Raw genomic sequence first — 17,441 nt, forward strand, 5'->3', positions numbered from 1 at the left:
TGGTGCTCCCCACAGCCCGGCACGTGACCGGGTTGCCCCTTTTCCAAGTGAGGAGACCAAGAATCTGCCAGGTCAAGTCAAGGTCACAGCATGCCCTGCTCCCGCCTTCTCCACCTTGGGGGCCTCAAGCCGGAGGGCGAGGGGCCACCCTCACTTCCAGCTCCTGCCCCGTCCTGGGGACGTAGCACTTCCTTCTCTCTCTGCACCCTTGTCACCATCCTCCTCTCCTACTTTTCTCTCCCAGCGGAGGAGGGCTCCCTCTCTGGGAAGAATCCGCCCCAGTGGGTACCCCTTCCCTGCCCCAGCACCCCAGCCGGTGCTTCAGGAGCCAGGCTTGGGGCCAAGCGTTTCCTTCCTGCCTTCCGCCTGCCTACTGGCCGAGCTCCAGGGCTGTGACCCAGCGACCAAGTGGCTCCTTTCCCTCTAAAGAAAGGGCCTGGAGATGTGGGCCCTTTGCCTGTCCATCTGAGAATCTGCCACCCTGCAGGAAGGCCTGGTGCCCCAAAGTCTGCTGGGGATGCTCGGGGTTTGGAGGTCCATTCTCCCTGCCCTCCGTGGCCTCAGCCCTGGAGTGGAGGGGATGTGGGAGGACTGCTCTGTGTGCTGGGGTCAGGAGATGTCCACCACAAGAGGCCAGTTCCTGAACAACCAGGGCCGGCCCTCCCGGGCACAGGTCGGGGTAGCAATCTGCTGGGCCTTTGCCTGGTTGGGAGAGAGCTGGGTGAGAGCCAGGGGACAGGGGAGTTTGGACAAATGAGCCCAAAGCAAAGTCACTGCAAAGAGAGGCAAAGGGCACATGGAGTAAACGTCAAGCCAGCCCGGTCATGCCCTCCTTCAGGCCTGGGGGGATCTAGCGGGGAAGTGAGGCCCTGATCCCACCTGCTTTCCAGCCCCACCTCATTTGCAGGATGAACCCAGCACAGCAGGCACTGCCCCAGGAATCCCACCTCTTGCCCCCTCTCCGGACTGTTGTAAATCAGCCGTGGCCACTCTCTTGGGCTGTAGGATACCCTGGACTCAGCCACCGACAACATGGCACATAGTCTACGGGAACAGCTCAGGGAAAACAAGAAGGAAAATAACCTTTCTCGGACTGTGAAGTAGAGTTAATACCAGAACCTGGACAGGGCCTGAGCCACTTCTACCTTCTGAGACAATTCATATGTTTAGAAGGGAAGATGTGACAAAACAAGGCTGTAAAACATTTGGCATATTTTAAACATTTTACATTTAGCCAAGTCATGTTTTATTATATGCGATGAAGTACAGCACAATCTACTGAGGCTCTTCATAAGAAAGCTGTAGGATTCATAATGCACCACAGGCAACGGGATGCCGGGACGGACAGAAGTTTAGAGCTGTGAGAACATCTTCGCCTGCCAGTCCAGGTGATGCCTCGCTGGGGCTGTAGGTGTGAATGCACTGTGAGACAAGGTCAGAGCCTGGTGTGAGGCTGCGGGTCACATTTTCTCCTTTGTGTGTTGGGGCAAGTTAAATGAGATACAGTCTATTTGAAAACTTCCAGGACAGTTCTGGCTAACGGCAGACGCTTAACAAGTAGTTGTTCATCTAATTCTAATCCTGAAATCACTTCTCTTTGCTTCTCCTTTCCATAGTAAGACCAGCACCTCCTCTGTTAATATTTCCATCCTGATATTTTTTAAAATTTTATTTATTTTTGGTTGCGTTGGGTCTTCATTGCTGCACGCGGGCTTTCTCTAGTTGTGGCCAGCGGGGGCTACTCTTCATTGCGGTGTGCGGGCTTCTCACTGCAGTGGCTTCTCTTGTTGCAGAGCACGGGCTCTAGGCGTGTGGGCTTCAGTAGTTGCAGCACTCGGGCTCAGTAGTTGTGGCTCGCAGGCTCTAGAGTGCAGGCTCAGTCATTGTGGCGCACGGGCTTAGCTGCTCCGCGGCATGTAGGATCTCCCCAGACCAGGGATCGAATCTGTGTCCCCTGCATTCGCAGGTGGTTTCTTAACCACTGTGCCACCAGGGAAGTCCCTCCATTCTGATTTTAAAAAATCATTTCAAAATTGTTTTTGTTGATGTATAATATGCTTACAGAAAAAATGCACAAAACATACAGACCATGAAACCACCACCCAGAGCAAGAAATAGAACGTTGCCAGACGCCACCCAGTCATTTCGCCCTCCCTTCTCCCCAGATGTCTGCTCCCATGATGTCTAACCCTATCAGTCAGTTCTGCTTGATTTTGAATGAATTTCTGTGCGTCTGGCTTCTTTCGCCCAACATTATGCCTGGGAAACTCATCCACGTTGTTGTGTGCTGCTGTAGTTCACTCACTGCTGCACGGTATTCCATTGTATAAATATTCTACACTTTACTCATTCTATTGTTTATGAACATTTGGGTTATTTCAATTTGGGGTCTTAATTAGTAACACTGCTATGAAAATTCTAGAACACATCTTTCAGGGCATCTAGGTATGCATTTTTATTGCGAATATCTCAGGAATGGAATTGTGGGTCATGTGGTGTGCGTTTTTAGATAATGTCAAGCTATGTTTCAAAGTGGTTAAACCATTTATACTCCCACCAACAATGTACACAAATACTATTGCTTATAATTGATGTTTGCATGTTTATTATCATACACTTGGTGTTTGCGTGATATATATGTTCCTACTCTTTTACTTCTAACTTACCTATATCACTATATTTATAATGGTGTGTGTGTGTGTGTGTGTGTGTGTGTGTGTGTGTGTGTGTGTGTGTGTGTGTGTGTGTGTGTGGTTATGACAGAGTTGGGCCTTTGTTTTTAATCCGTTTTGCAATTTGCTGCTTTTTTTTTTTTTTTTTGTCTGTGCCACACAGCTTGTGGGATCTTAGTTCCCAGACCAGGGATTGAACCCTCAGCCATGGCAGTGAAAGTGCTGTGTCCTGACCACTGGACCACTAGAGAACGCCCAACAATTTGCTGCCTTTAATTGGTATTTTTAGACTATTTACATTTAATGTAATTATTGATATATTTGGATTTTGGTCTACCATTTCATTTTTTGTTTTTTATTTGTTTGCTCTGTGTTTCATTTCTTTCTTTCATCTTTTGGGCCTCCTTTTGGATTTTAAAAACATTTTTATTATTCCATCTTAATTCATCTACTGAGTTTTTTACCATGTCTCTTTGTATTATTTGTTAAGAAGTTGCTCTAGGATTTACAGTATACATACTTAACTTTCCAGTCAACTCAAGAGTACTTTGCCACTTCGGATGGAGTGAAGACCATATAGGTCCCTTTACCCTCTTCTTTTCAGTTGTAGTTGTCATTCATGTTATAAATGCATACGTTGAAAACCCCATCAGACAATGTTATGTTTTTTGCTTTCAACCATCATACATATTTTAAAGAACTTACTTAAGAGAAAAAATTAATCTGTTTACCCAGATATTTACCATTTCTGTTGCTGTTCCTTCATTCTTTTTTTTTTGTTTTTTTTTTGTGGTACGCAGGCCTCTCACTGCTGTGGTCTCTCCCGTTGCGGAGCACAGGCTCCGGACGCGCAGGCTCAGCGGCCATGGCTCACGGGCCCAGCCGCTCCGCGGCATGTGGGATCTTCCCGGACCGGGGCATGAACCCACGTCCCCTGCATCGGCAGGCGGACTCTCAACCACTGCGCCACTAGGGAAGCCCCTGTTCCTTCATTCTTGATGTTCCAAGCTTTCCTTTGGTATCATTTCCCTTCTGCCTGAAGAACTTCATTTAGCATTTCTTTCAGAGCAAGTCTGTTGACAATAGATTCCCTTAGTTTTCCTTCATCTGAGAATGTCTTAATTCCACCTTCGTTCCTATAGGGTATTGTTGCAGAATATAGAATTCTGGGTTGCCGGTTTTGTTTTTTCTTTCAGCACTTAAGAAATGTTTTGGCCTCTGGTTTTGATGAGAAATTCTCAGTAATTCAAACTGTTGTTCCCTCTGTTGAATGCATTGTTTTGCTTTGGCTGCTTTCAAGACTTTTTCTTCTTCGTGTTTAGTTTTATAGTTTGATTCTGATATGGCTGTGTATGGCTTTCCCTGAGTTTTTTTTGTTGTTGTTCACTAAGCTTCTGGAATCTGTAACTTTTAAGTCTTTCATCAAATTTTTAAAGTTTTCAGCCATTATTTCTTCAAAAAAACTTTTTTTTCCTGTACTACACTATTTCTCCCCTCCTACTGAGACTCTGGTTACAAGAATGTTAGACCTTTTGGCATTGTCCCATGGGTTCTTAAGGATTTGTTTATTTTTTCAATCTATTTCCTTTCTATTGTTCAACTGGACAATTTGCATTGATCTATCTATATTGATTTATGTTGACCTATTGAAGTATCTTTAAATTTACTGACTTTTCTATCATCTGCATACTGTTATTGAGTTCATGCAATTAATCTTTTTCATTTTGGTTATTGTATTTTTTGTTTCTAAAACTTCAATCTGGTTCTTTCTATATCATCTGTTTCTCTGATGAGACTATTCATTTCGAGGGGATTTGCCCTTACTTCTTAGAGCATGATTATAACAGCTGCTTTAATGTCTCAATTCCAACAACCATGTCATCTCAGACTTGTTGTCTCTTATTGTCCTTTCATCTTTCCCCTTTGAGAGATTTTCCTGGGTCTTCAAATAACAAGTAATTGTGGATTTTACCTTGGACATTTTGAATATTATGTTATAGGATTATGGGTCTTCTTTAAATCCTATAGAGAATGTTGATTTTTTGTTTGCTTTAGCAGGTAACCAACCTGGTTAGATGCAGGCTCCAAGGAAGTTCCTGTCTACCTTCTCTGGTCTGAAACCACCTGAACAATGTCAGTTCAGTTTTCAAGGCTTTGCAGTGCTATTGAGATCTGTTTGGTGTGTGTGCTAGTCTTGGACCTAGGATCAGTCTGGGACCGTGCTGCTCAGTTCTAAAATCCTCTGGCATGCTGTTTAGGTGCAGCTAAGACATTCACACACTACTTTATGGGATCACTTTCTCTAGCTCCCTCCTCCCCATGATCCCCCCACACTTTCCAGTTCCCAGGTGATCCTGACCCCTCCACCCTCACCTTGGTCCCCTGGCTAAAAAGCCAGGGTTTTACTCTCCCTGCTGTACTGTGACAAAAAGCAACAAGATATATTTATTTACAGAGAAAGAGAAAGAAGGAAGGATTTCCCCCCATGCTCTTAGGACCACAGTTCCTTTGGTCAGAGAGAAGGGTGCCCTTCCTTAGAGTTTAGTCACCTATCTGGCTGCCACTGCCATTGTCACCCCTACTGTCACTAGATTGCCTGGGGGCAGGAAAGAATGGAAAAAACTCCACAAATAAACAGGGGTTTTCTACACTCTCTCTGCCCTATATGGGCTCTCTTTCCCATTCCTAAGCCCAGAAATGGAGGGCTTTTTCGGAGACGTTTTTGGTCTGTATCCTGTACACAGTTCTAGGTTTCATGTTGTCTGAGCCCAGGCCTGAAGAATCTGGAGGGAAAAAATGGGAAACTCACCACCACTTTGGTAGTATTTTCAATTCTGGTTTCCTTCCCAAACAGTCCCACTTCTACTTATTTTTCAGAGTCCTCAGAAAGCTGTTTCACGCATCCTGTCCAGGGCTTTAGCTGCATTCAGTGGGGAGGAAAGGGTAGAATACCCATCACTATTTGACCAGAACCAAAACTCTACCAGCCTCTTTTGATTCTCTGTATAGCACTTATCACTACCTCGTATTTTTGTTTATTGATTCATTTGCATATTGTTTGTCTCCCGCCCCTGCCCTCCCTCGGATGTTGGCTTCGGAGGAGCAGTAACTCTGTTTGTATTGAATATTGCCTGGCACACTGTAAGCACTCAATAAATGTTTTCGAATGATTGAATCGACCCTCTCCGTCAGAAAGACTTTGGAGACAACTGCTTCTCTCTTTTTTGTCTCTTCTTCCTCAAACTCTCTCCCCACCAATAAATCGCCTTATACATTTTTCATAAAAGATTTATTGGTTGCCTGATAAGGGGCAGGCCAGGAGAAAGCCAGAGATGCTTGGAGAAGGGACAGCGTATCCATTCTTCCCACTGCACGTGTTAGAAGAACCCATCCCAACTGGCTCTAACAACCAAGGGAATTTATTACCTCAGGTAAGTGAGAAGTTGGGGGAATGTTGGCTTCAGGTGAGGCTTGATCCAGGGACTCAAACAATGCTACCAAGGACCTAAGATCCCCTGTTTGGTCAGCCCTGCCTGCCTGTCACTGTCACTACCGTTGGCTTTGTTCTTAACCTCACTCGGTGCTACCCCCATGTACACACAGCTCTAGGCTTTCACTTCCCAGTAGTAAAATTGCTGCAATACACAATGGCTCCAGATCTCACATCTCCTGCTACACTGGGCAGGGAAGGAGAGGGCTCTAGAATAAATCTGGGGTTTGCTCTCTATTGGCCCATTCTTAATCCAATCACTGTGACCAGGGGAGTGGCATATCCTGATCTTCTTGAGCCAATCATAGCCCCTCCTGGAGCTGTGATGAAAGGGATCAAAGGGTGTGGTATAGTGGGGGGGGGGCTCCTCCAGAAGGAGAAGGGGGGTGGAGCTACCAGAAGTCTATGGATATTGGACAGCAAATGCACCAGATGTCCATGCACTTGCTTCCCCCTGTAGAAGGAGGAGCCCAGCCCTCCCCCTTCACCCTGCAGGGACACTCATGTCTCACTGGCTCTGGCCTGCTCATTCAGACACAGCTGGATTGCAGCTACTATCTCTACAAATCAATCTGCCTCCCAAATGGGGGAGTTAGAATGCACACAACCACAGCACCAGGCTTGGGAGGAGGCTGCGGTTAATGCTATTTGTGGCCATTAGGAAGAACTGAGTCTGGTTCCCAGTGTCCTTGGGGTCTGGGCAGGCACAGAAGGCTTCAGGGTCAAAGGACAGCTGGCAGGAAAAAGGACGGACTCATGGGATAATGATTGGGTCTTCCAGAGAGACCTCCCTGGAGAATGGCTCAGAAAGCCCGGAGCCTTTTTTGTTATCTCCCCAAAGTGGCCTCTTCGAAAGGGCGAAGTTCGGCAAAGTTAATCTTTGTTGGCAAAGTCAAATACAAATGAGCAGGTTAAGGTCCAGTCTGTCTCCAGAGCACGAGAAATGGACTACCCAAGGGCCATATTACCAAAGTCCCGAGTGAAAGCTGTTTTCCATCCGTGATTTCTGGTTTCCATTTTATACTCTGCCTGCACGCCTGCACGCCCTCATTCAGTGTCAGTCACTGAGACATAAATTCCGAGGGCTCCGTTTTCCTACACATCATGGCACAGCCCTTCACTCACCGTTCATTTATCACTCCTCCCATCCCTCCCCCCGTCCATCTGTGATTACTCGATTACTGCCTTCAAGTATCAGAATTTCCGCCAGCAAGTCTGGCTCTTGAGGGATCCACGTGTTATTAAATCCACATATTCCTGAGTTTCAGACAGCGAACAGTGGGAGTTCAGAGAGTGAGCTGGTCCCCAACGTGGGATGGCGGCGTCTGGGGAGACAGAGCGCAGTAAGAAGGACCACCTGTGCTGATCGCTTACTCGGTGCCCGCTTCAGGGCTCTTAACCCTGCAGACATGGGATGGCTGGAATTTAAATATCACAGCAACAACGGAAAGACACAGCGAGAGGCCCTTCCAGCAGTCTGTGCCCTTCTTCATGGTTCTCATGTGTGATTACGTCCACATCGTGCACTGTAAGTCAGGACAGGGATCTCATCAGGGCTGCTCCCACCGGGTCCTCCAAGCCGAATGCTGTGCCTGGAGCATAGTAGGTGCTCAGCAAATACATAATGAATGAATGAACGAACGAATGGGCGATTATAAACCTCAGATGTACGGTGCCTTGAATCAGGAGGGCTCTGTCTCAGATTCTCTGTTTTGAGGAAGCAGAACACAAAGCAGCTAGGTTCCAGCCAGCTCTGGTCACCTCCACGCCCAGAGAGAACCTCCCAGCTTGGAATGCTTCACACCAGAGGAAGTGACCAAGTCCACAGCAAAGGATGTCCTGTAACACTGTAAACTGACAAAGCCCTGGGCTGGCAGATGACACTTCCAGCGCCCTCCCTGGTCCCTGGAGGTTTCCCAGATGCTGCTGGGTTGGCAAGTTAAACCTGCCCCGTTTGTATGTGGTATCATGCATTTCAACCACTCCCTTGTGAGTTGTTCTGGCCTCAATCTTAGACCATAAAACCACTGGCGACTGAGGTGGTACCTGCTCCGTAGTACATGCCCCGTCTCTTGCCATCCAGACTGGCCCCCCAGGCCAGGGAGTTGCAACATTTTCCGCCTCCAGCAGATCTGATGGATGTGATGCTCGATCCATTGTATGAGGCTGGAGGTGGAGGGAGCGGGCCAGTCCCCCCGTCCTCCACAATGGTTCTTTTTTCTTTTTTTTTAAGATTTTTTTTTTTTTGATGTGGACCATTTTTAAAGTCTCTATTGAATTTGTTACAATATTGCTTCTGTTTTTTGCTTTGGTTTTCTGGCTGCGAGGCATGTGGGATCTTGGCTCCCCGAGCAGGGATCGAACCCGCACCCCCTGCACTGGAAGATGGAGTCTTAACCACTGGACCGCCAGGGAAGGTCCCCCTGCCCCGACCTGTGATTCTGATGTGGGGATCCCCCCTCACAGGGAGGCACCCCATACTTGCTGCCGTCTTGCCGCTCCCCCGCTTCAGTTCTCGGTTAAGTCGGTGTGTTGCCAAGTCACGCTCCTTGACATGCGGACCCCCAAGGACTCATTTCCAGGATGTTTTTGGCTCCTTGACAGCCTCTTCCTGTTTTGGAAGCTAAAAGGTGGCATTAAAAAGCCAGAGAGGTTTCATTGTTTTGGAAAAAAAAGCCTCCACTGACTGAGGAGGGAACTTCAGCCTCTCGATGGCAGAGACACGCTCACCCCTGCGGAACAGCCTCCTCCTTGCGGGCCAACTGCCTCCGCGCCTTCCTTTTGGGCCTGAGCATGACTGAAACTGTTTTCTCTCCTGTCTCGGTGTTTTGCTTATATGTCAGAAACCCTGAAGTTGGCCGCATTCGTCAAGCACGACACATTTCAAATGAACACAGAAGACAGTCTGTGAAAACACCCTCTAAGGAAAGCTCCCTCGCTCCACGCCGTGCATTCACTGAAAGGAATTCACCAGCAATATTTTCTTTCATTCAGAATGCCCCACCTCTGGCTTGATGCTAAGAATAAGCTAAATGATTAGAAAAAGTAAAAGGTGGCAGCTAGGAATTAAAGAGTCTACAGAAAAATGACCTTCGCAACGGGGAGTGACATGGTTTCATGTTCTCTCAAACCAGACAGCAGGGACCTAAGATGAGACAACTCTGACAGAACCGGGAAATCTCTGTACATACGCTCACCACCTCCATTTACACAGGCGGGAACCCCTCTCCTGCAGCAGGAGCTGTGGAGGGCCATGGTCCCAGAGGGAGAGAGGCACCGCCCTGGGAAGGGGACAGGCAGCTCGTCATGATGGTTTCCCACACGTCACTGAGGGCATGGGGTGGGGTCTGGGGGGGCGGTGGAGACGTAGTGAAATCTCTTCTCCGAGGCCATGTTCTCTCATGACATCTGTGGCTGGAAGCCCTTTCATACCATGTTAAGTTCGGAGATGAAGGCCCACGTTGAGTTTCGGTTAAGGGTTTAGCGGAAGCTGACTAAAGATGTAGCCCAGGAGTTTCATAATACAATGGATCTCTAAAAGTAAATGCCTCCTCCAAGGCAGCACGCTGCCCAGAAAAGTTCCTCAGTTGGTGCTCTGACAGTTTAGGTTAAACTCTAATTTGATCGTCTTTTTCTTCCAATAGCCTTCTCATGTTTTATTTTCACATGCAATTCCTAAATGTTTGCACTGATGAGGCGAGTGTCTTAGGTTGTAGATGTTACATGGGGTCTCTACGAGGTACATTAGCTGTGCCACTTACTAGCTCTGACTTTAGGAAAATTATCGAATCTGCCTGGCCTGTTTCTTCAGCTGTAGTAATACAGGAAAACACCAGTGCTGGCCTCCTATCGTAGCTGTGAGCGCTAACCTAGTAAATGAGAACCACGCAGCAGGCAAGCAGGCACTCAACGAACGCCAGCCGTACTGTTATCACTCACAGTGAAGGCCTGGGACAATTCACTGGCAGTCACAGGTTTATTTGAAATGCAACAAAATCTTTGTTCTTTGACACAGGGGTGGGGTAACTCAGTCCCCAAAGCCTGGAGGTGTTTTTTTGTTTTGTTTTATTTTCTTTTTAAGAGCACCAATTATATGGACTTGAAAAGGTAAAACTAGATTCTGTTTTTATATCTAATTAGAATAAACCACATTCAAATATTAGACTGAATTCAGTGATTAATAGCACAACTTTCTCAAACAGATTACTCTGATTTCCCCTACATTTCACAACACAAAGTTTATTAGCAAAATCATATATTTAATATATTCTGGGTCCTAGACTCTTATCAGATATATCATTTGCAAATATCTTCTCCTAGTCTGTAGATTATATTCTCACTTCCTTGAATAGTCATAAATTTAGCTTTTGATAAAATCTTGCTTCCATATAAATCTATAGATACAGTTAACTTAAATTTATTACTTGGTATTACATACAGAATGGACGGAAAACAAGGTCCTACTGCATAGCAGAGGGAACTATATCCAATATCCTATGATAAACCATAATGGAAAAGAATATAAAAAAGAGTGTATATATATGTATAACTGAGTCACTTTGCTATACAGAAGAAATTAACACAACATTGTAAACCAACTATACTTCAATAAGAAAAGAAGAAACAGACTCACAGATATAGAGAACAAATTAGTGGTTACCAGTGGGGAGAGGCAAGATAGGGGTAGGGGATTAAGAGGCACAACTATTAAGTATAAAATAAATAAGCTACAAGGATATACTGTACAGCACAGGGAATATAGCCAGTATTAATAACTCTAAATGGAGTATAATCTTTAAAAATTGTTAATCACTATATTGTACACCTGAAACTTTCATAATATGGTAAATCAACTATACTCAATAAAAAAGAAAAAGAAAAACAAAACAAAAATTTGTTAGTTGGTTTTTGAAAAATAAATAATAAATATTTCTTATAGAATGTGGCCTGAACAAAAAAGAATAAAGCCTAGGTTATGATGGGAGAGTTACTTCTGGTTTTCTCACGTGATGCAGGTTGTCATGGAGGGTCTATCAGATTCAGCGGGAAGTAGAAGGTCAAGGGGCACCGCTGTCAGGCTGCGACCTTTCTTATCTCACCCAAGAAGTCATAGGTCTGCTCTGAAATGTCGAAAGGCTCATGGAGCCCCGCTGGCGACAGCAGAGCCTGGAGGGCGCCCTCGTTTTCTTGGCTTTGCTTGAGGAAGTCGGCGATGACCTTCCATCGCGCGGCCTCGGTCTCCTCCTCTGCCCACCTGAACGGAGGCAGGAGCGCAGAGTGGAGGAGGGGAAGCGCGCAGTCGTGGTAAACCAGGAGGAACACGGCCTTCTGGAGCTCCTTGTCTCTCTGCGAAAACACCGGCACCACCAGTGACTGTGAGGGGACCCAGCTCATTACTCCTCAAGGGTTACACTGGACGAGCTCTGTTAGCTAGAAGCCGTCTAGGGGGTGGGAGGGGGGTGCGTCAGTGTCTGGCAGCTCAGTCAGGACGTGGACACAACAGGAGTCACCGCGGAGAGAGACAGGTGGTTCTCTCTGAGGGTCTGCAAGGGGCTCCTTGAGGCCGGGGTGCCCCCTGAGTGCCATGGACATTCCATCAAGCAGACTGGGGTGCCAGAGTCTAATTCCGGGGACGAGGGTGCGGTTCCAGGTAAACGGAACTAAGACACGATGTGAAGTCAGCTGTATTGCTGAATGAGGTCAAGGTGATACGGGGGAAGGGTAGCAAGGGCTCTGCGTGAAATCCAGAGAAGGGAGCCCCAAGCAGTAGGAATGTGTTGTCAGCCCCGCCTCCCCATAACAAGAGCTGGGCAACACCCACACGGGCCGCGGCCCGGCTCCAACAGCTGGGGTGGGCATCACAGCCGGGGTGGCGGCCTACACTGCGATGTGGCCCCCGCAGGCTACCGTGTGTGGACAGGCAGCTCCTACAGGCCCGAGGCCCAGCACCTGTCCACTGCCAAGCTAGAAGGGCATTAAACCTGCCAGTTTTAGTCAAACAAAAACTCAAATAAGGATACAATATATACACTTTTTTTTTTTCAATTTTTAGTGTCTTTGTTCTCCCGTGATTCCTTGAGGATAATGAAAAGTTCAGATTAGTAGTCCTAAAACCATGGACCATGGGCCCCATGCAGCCCACTGCCATCTCTTTTTAGAAATAGTTTTACAGAAAACAGCCCTGCCCAGGTGTTTACATATTGCCTGAAGCTGCCTTGCGTTACAGTGGCAGAGCTGGGTGTTTGAGACAGACCACATGTGGCCTGCAAAGCCAAAAATATTTACTCTCCGGCCCTTTACCAGAAAAGTTTGTCAATCCCAGACTAGAGCAGTCAAGCCACTACTCACTGATCACCGCAACTTCTGTAATGACCACACTCTCCGGCCACGTAAGCACAGCCACGCCTGCTTTCAATGTGTGCTACAGCTTATGCCAATTTTCTTCTTCCCTCTCCTTACCTGATACGGACTTTGAGAGCTAGGGGAATTTTTTTTTTTTTTTAAATGAGAGAAATTTGATAGCCAACTGGGACACTTTGGCTTAGAAAGTTCCCCTCAGTTCAATAAACTCAGTGATCTGAAATGACTGTCTCGATCAAGTGTTTCTTTTTACACTTGGAATCCATCACCCATACCCTTCTGGGAAGGTGTCTTTGCAACCGTAATAACACTGTTTAACTGTCAAGAGGGATTAGGACCATGGTCACTTCAGCTAAAAAAGAGGCACGATTAGGGTGTGCGGCAGACACGGAGCACAAAACGTGTGACGCTCGGGGTGCACAGTCACGTTACCTTCTCTGACCTTTTTAAGGTACTCTCTTTCTCAGCCCAGGAACTCTAAAAAGCAAACAGAAATATTATGTTAATCCGAGTATTCACAAGTCTTTGCCACACCTCTGCAACTTCACTCTGTAATTAAACTTACGGACAGGATTACAAACGCTGTACAGATCCTGCACGTGTAAGGAGTGAATCTCTAATTAGGCATCGAGTGCTAATGACCCAGAACCAGACTGACCAGGCAGGATGTACCAGTGAACGATTCCTCAGAAGCCCGTGATGCTTACAAGTCAAAACTAATTTAAGAACAGAGAATCAGTGCAACGCTAACACATGCATGCAAACTGCACCAACGCAGCACCTAAACAATAAAATACCATTAAGTTTTCAAGGTAAGACAGTCATGAAAATAGACAATTCTGCCAAATACCATACTCCTCGACAATTCTGTTTGCCGAGATGAGGACAGTGGACAGGGAGAGGTAGAATGAAGTACAGCTTTGCAAGTAAATATTTCCAATCTGTGCACCAAGTTTCACAAAAGCTTCTTTAAAGAAATAAAAAACCCAGAGTTCAATTAACCCCACAGAAGTATGAATCAAAGACCTTCCAGGGCCCAGCATGGTGCCTTAGCCATAGTGGGCTCTCGTGAAATATCTGTTGAATGAATCAATGTATGTACGTTTTGTATAACGAGTAAATGTTAATATACTAATGCTTTATAGGGGAAGAAAGAGAAATTCTGCATTATCTAACTATAGTGCCAGATGAGCTTGTCTGAAATTACAGATAAGCATATGCCAAGAACATTTTCTTACATCTTTTTGCTAAAACCTCATCACTGCTGTTGACACCCCCTCCCCAGCCAAACCAGCACGTGAAATCAGTTTCAAAGTCTAATAAAAACCTCTGTAGACGATGCTTCCTCCTTCCAACTCCGCCAGGCTGTATGGCCTCCCTCCTTATCAAGAGGACGCACCTCCCAACACAGCTCCCCTCCCTCCTGCGCACGTGCTTTTCCACGTCTCTGTGCTGTCCGGGGTCCCTAAAGCAAAACCCTTCATGGATTGCCCACCACCTACCACACTCTTCACCCACAGGATGAGACTGAGATCACCCTTGACCGTCTACAGACGACATCCGACAGGCCAGATGGGGTCGTCTGCTCTCCTCAAGAGCACGCCCTCTTCCCTCCTGCCTCAGAATGTTTGCTTGTGCTGACCCTCCCACCTGTGATGTCTTCTTCTCCCGTCCCAGTATGTCGAAACCCTGCTTAGCCCCCAGGCTTTCATTAGGTGCATCTCCCTGAGGACCTCTTTAATGAAACAGGCTCCTGATCCTTACATGCTGCCTCCTTTAAATCTGCAAGGACCTGGATTACACATCCCCTACGGCACTTATGTTATCTGAGTATTTGCGTCGCAGGCCTAATACTTGTTGATTCAATATTTAAGTTGAACTTTGTGAAACTGCCGTTTTTGAAGGCCAATAAATGGCTAAAAATTAGAGGTTTCACATGGTTCAACCTAATATCCAGCTGCTTTTTCATACAACAGATAACATACTTCAAATTAAAATAAAAATGATATGCAGGCCCTGATTCTCCCCTGAAAACTCAATTTATCTAACAAACCATTTTGGATTTTTGCTCTCAGGACACAATTGGTGGCCACCTTAAGTCAAGGAACAAACAATAGGGAGGAGATTGCAACGGGGTAGAAGGCAGGCACTCCATCTGCTTACGGGGTCAGGGAAGGCAGCCCTGGGGAAGTAACCTCCATAGTAAGAAAGGACAGATGAGACCAAGTTAGCTGGACAACAGACAGGGATCGGGAGACATCATCCAAATAGGGAAGAAACAAACCCCACGGAAGCCTAGAGCTGGTGTCAGGACTCATTGTGCAGTATGTCTAACCGCCTTTAGAGCCCGCCAGGTTTCCATCACGATGCACACTACCCACCCTGAGCGCATCCATCAGGTCGGGCTGCTCCAGGAGCTTGGGGAAGGTGGCCAGCACTGGATTACTAATTAAATCTGAAATACAAAAGAATAAAAAGGATTTTCTATAAACTTCAGCCAATGTGTTTTATAGCAACAGACATAGAAACATTCATTCAGATTGAAATGACTGTGCCACGTGATTTGTTGCTAACACGTTCTACCCACTTTAACCTCTCGGAGGGCTGGAAGCTGCCCCCTCGGCCTCCATCTGCCCCTATATCCACACCCCGGGGAAGTCTGAAATGAGTCTGGTACCAAGTAGATAGAGCTTTTAGGTGGGAGTAAAGTGGCTCTGAACAGAATAAGACTAGAACATTTTGTTCTTCTATGTTTTTTTTCCAACCTCTCTTTCCTCCTCATGAGTGTGGTGTGGTAAGAGGAATCTTCCAATTAGGAGGCGCCCACACTCTCAGGAGGCTGAGTGGGAACCAGGGGCACCACGGGAAAGGAGGTGGAGGGCGGGCAGCTCCTGCCCAGCCTGGGGCCAACGGATGGTGCTGGATGACATCGGAAGGAATGAGGAGCTGGGGATTCTGACCACGTGCCTACATACTGCGCAGGAGAATACTGATATTTCACAATCAATAGTGGCACGTGGAGGGCTGTGCAAAGAGGCCCAGCAGGAAGGACACTTCAGAAACGGCAAGGGCAATGACTTCTATAATCTTGTGTCCTCAGTAGAGAAAAATCCTCTCTCTAGGTCTTGCTAAGTTTATTCTGATGCGCAGATTCAAATGAAGCCAACGATTCTGAGTAGGCTTCTCTCTACCTATAGGAAAACTAATAAGCCTTCTCCTCTTTAAGGAGTCGGGTCGTTCGTGAAGTTTTTCTAGAGTCATTGAAACAAATTCAGAGGCAAGTGACGACTAAAAGGCTTAAACTGTCCTTCCTTTAGAATTACAATTATTCCTTGAGAAATGTTGGTGCTTCTCTGACTCTAGGTAGTTCCATTTCTACCTACCTATCCAGGTGGTGTGTCCCTGGGAGGAGACTCGTGTCTAACCATGAACTCCACTTGTCCATGAGAGCCGAGTCATCATGGGGCTCTCTCTCCCTCTCACTCGATTCTAGCCACACTGGCCTGCCTTCAATTTCAATCTCTCCAGTGCACTCCGGTTTTCTTGCCTTGGGTCTTCAGACATGCTGGTCCCTCTATCCAGAAAGGATCCACCCCCACCCATCTCCCCTGTATGTCTAACTCCTCTCTCAGGTCTTTTCTTAAATATTCCTTGCCCAGAGAAGCCTTCCCTCATCCTATGAATTAATTCAGGTCTTCCTAGGGTATGCTCTTGTTGTGTATTTCCCTTCAGAACACTTGAGGTTGAAAAGGATTATTCATATAATTTTGTGTTTGAAGTCTGTTGCTCCACGAGAGTAGGGATGATGGTGCCTGTCTCATTCATCACTGGGTCCTGGCACAATGCCTGGCATATACTAGGCACTCAATAAAGAATATCCAATAAAATTCAACTTTCTCTGGAGGTAATTCTTACAACACATGCATATCTCTGTGCAAGTTCAATCATGTGACGGCTCACTGATTTTTTAAAAATTACTTTTTAACATTTTACTTGGAAAAAGTTCAAGCTGACAAAAAAGTTGCAAGAGTAAAAATAGAACCGCTGAACACCTCTTACCTGGATTCACCAATTTTATTGATTTTTAAACTTTTTGCATTAAGAACCAGTTATTTTGGGTAATTTTGGTCTCTTTCCAAAAAAGATGATATACATATCAAACACGTAGTAAAAACATGATTAAAGACATTAAAGGAAAATATGATTATATCTGATATTTAGGATCTCAAGTCCCCAGAATCTGAATGGTAAAAAGTGTATATCGTAAAGAACGGAACACGTCCGGAGCTCACACAGGATGCACGCTGAGCACAATGCTTCGCGTCTGAAGTAAGTGATTGACACTGATGCTATTCTAAATATTTTATTCCAAATGTCACCTTCAGAAGCAGAAGATAAAGGCTGGCAGAGGTTACATTTACTCAAAGCATGATGCACTGTTGTACGTGAGGAAACTGCAAAGACTTCTCACCAGCACTGTGCATGCTCATCCTGTCTTTCAGGAGCACGTCACCAAGAATCTGGCGATAAAATATCAACAAATGAACGGAGCACATACTTCCAATTAATGTTTCCGGCAGTAGACTATTAAAGAAGAAAAAACAACGTATTCATTAAACAATCCCCTATGACCCAACCTACGGTGTTTTTAAAATGTATACTTATTACTCGAATGAAGAGTTTCAAGTTCTGCTTCATTATTGAAAAAAATTTTTAATAATTTTGAGGAAAACTTCCACTATAAGTTGACCACGTTAAACTTCAGAAAACTTTTATTTTTACGTGTGTACTTTCAAGTTGCGACTCTGGGTTACCGTTCCTGTGTTTCCATGTTCGCATATACAGCCATGTTAAATGTCGAATAAAAAATAAAAGTCATCAATTATGTGTTTTAGAAAGAACGGGACTAGTCAGCTACA

The 17,441-nt window shown here is 45.9% G+C and overlaps 1 protein-coding gene across 4 annotated transcripts in view; it reads right to left on the bottom strand.

Annotated features, from left to right (window-relative positions):
* Positions 1-17,441, bottom strand: part of NPHP1 (nephrocystin 1) — a 73,868-nt gene that overhangs the window by 416 nt on the left and 56,011 nt on the right. For 2 of the 4 annotated variants that reach the window (XR_009543989.1, XR_009543987.1), the window contains exons 17-20: positions 16,994-17,106; positions 14,904-14,977; positions 12,955-12,999; positions 11,154-11,508 (exon numbers count right to left, since the gene is read on the bottom strand). Coding sequence is in view for 1 of the 4 variants with exons in the window: in XM_060168460.1 (XP_060024443.1) it covers positions 11,236-11,508; positions 12,955-12,999; positions 14,904-14,977; positions 16,994-17,106 (505 nt within the window). In the remaining 3 variants the exon portion in view is untranslated. Of the gene's footprint in view, positions 1-5,481; positions 5,593-11,090; positions 11,509-12,954; positions 13,000-14,903; positions 14,978-16,993; positions 17,107-17,441 lie in introns of those variants that run through there. The other 2 variants (XR_009543988.1, XM_060168460.1) reach the window with 2 other exon arrangements.

Source organism: Lagenorhynchus albirostris, chromosome 13 (assembly GCF_949774975.1).
Source record: "Lagenorhynchus albirostris chromosome 13, mLagAlb1.1, whole genome shotgun sequence".
NCBI lineage: Eukaryota > Metazoa > Chordata > Mammalia > Artiodactyla > Delphinidae > Lagenorhynchus > Lagenorhynchus albirostris.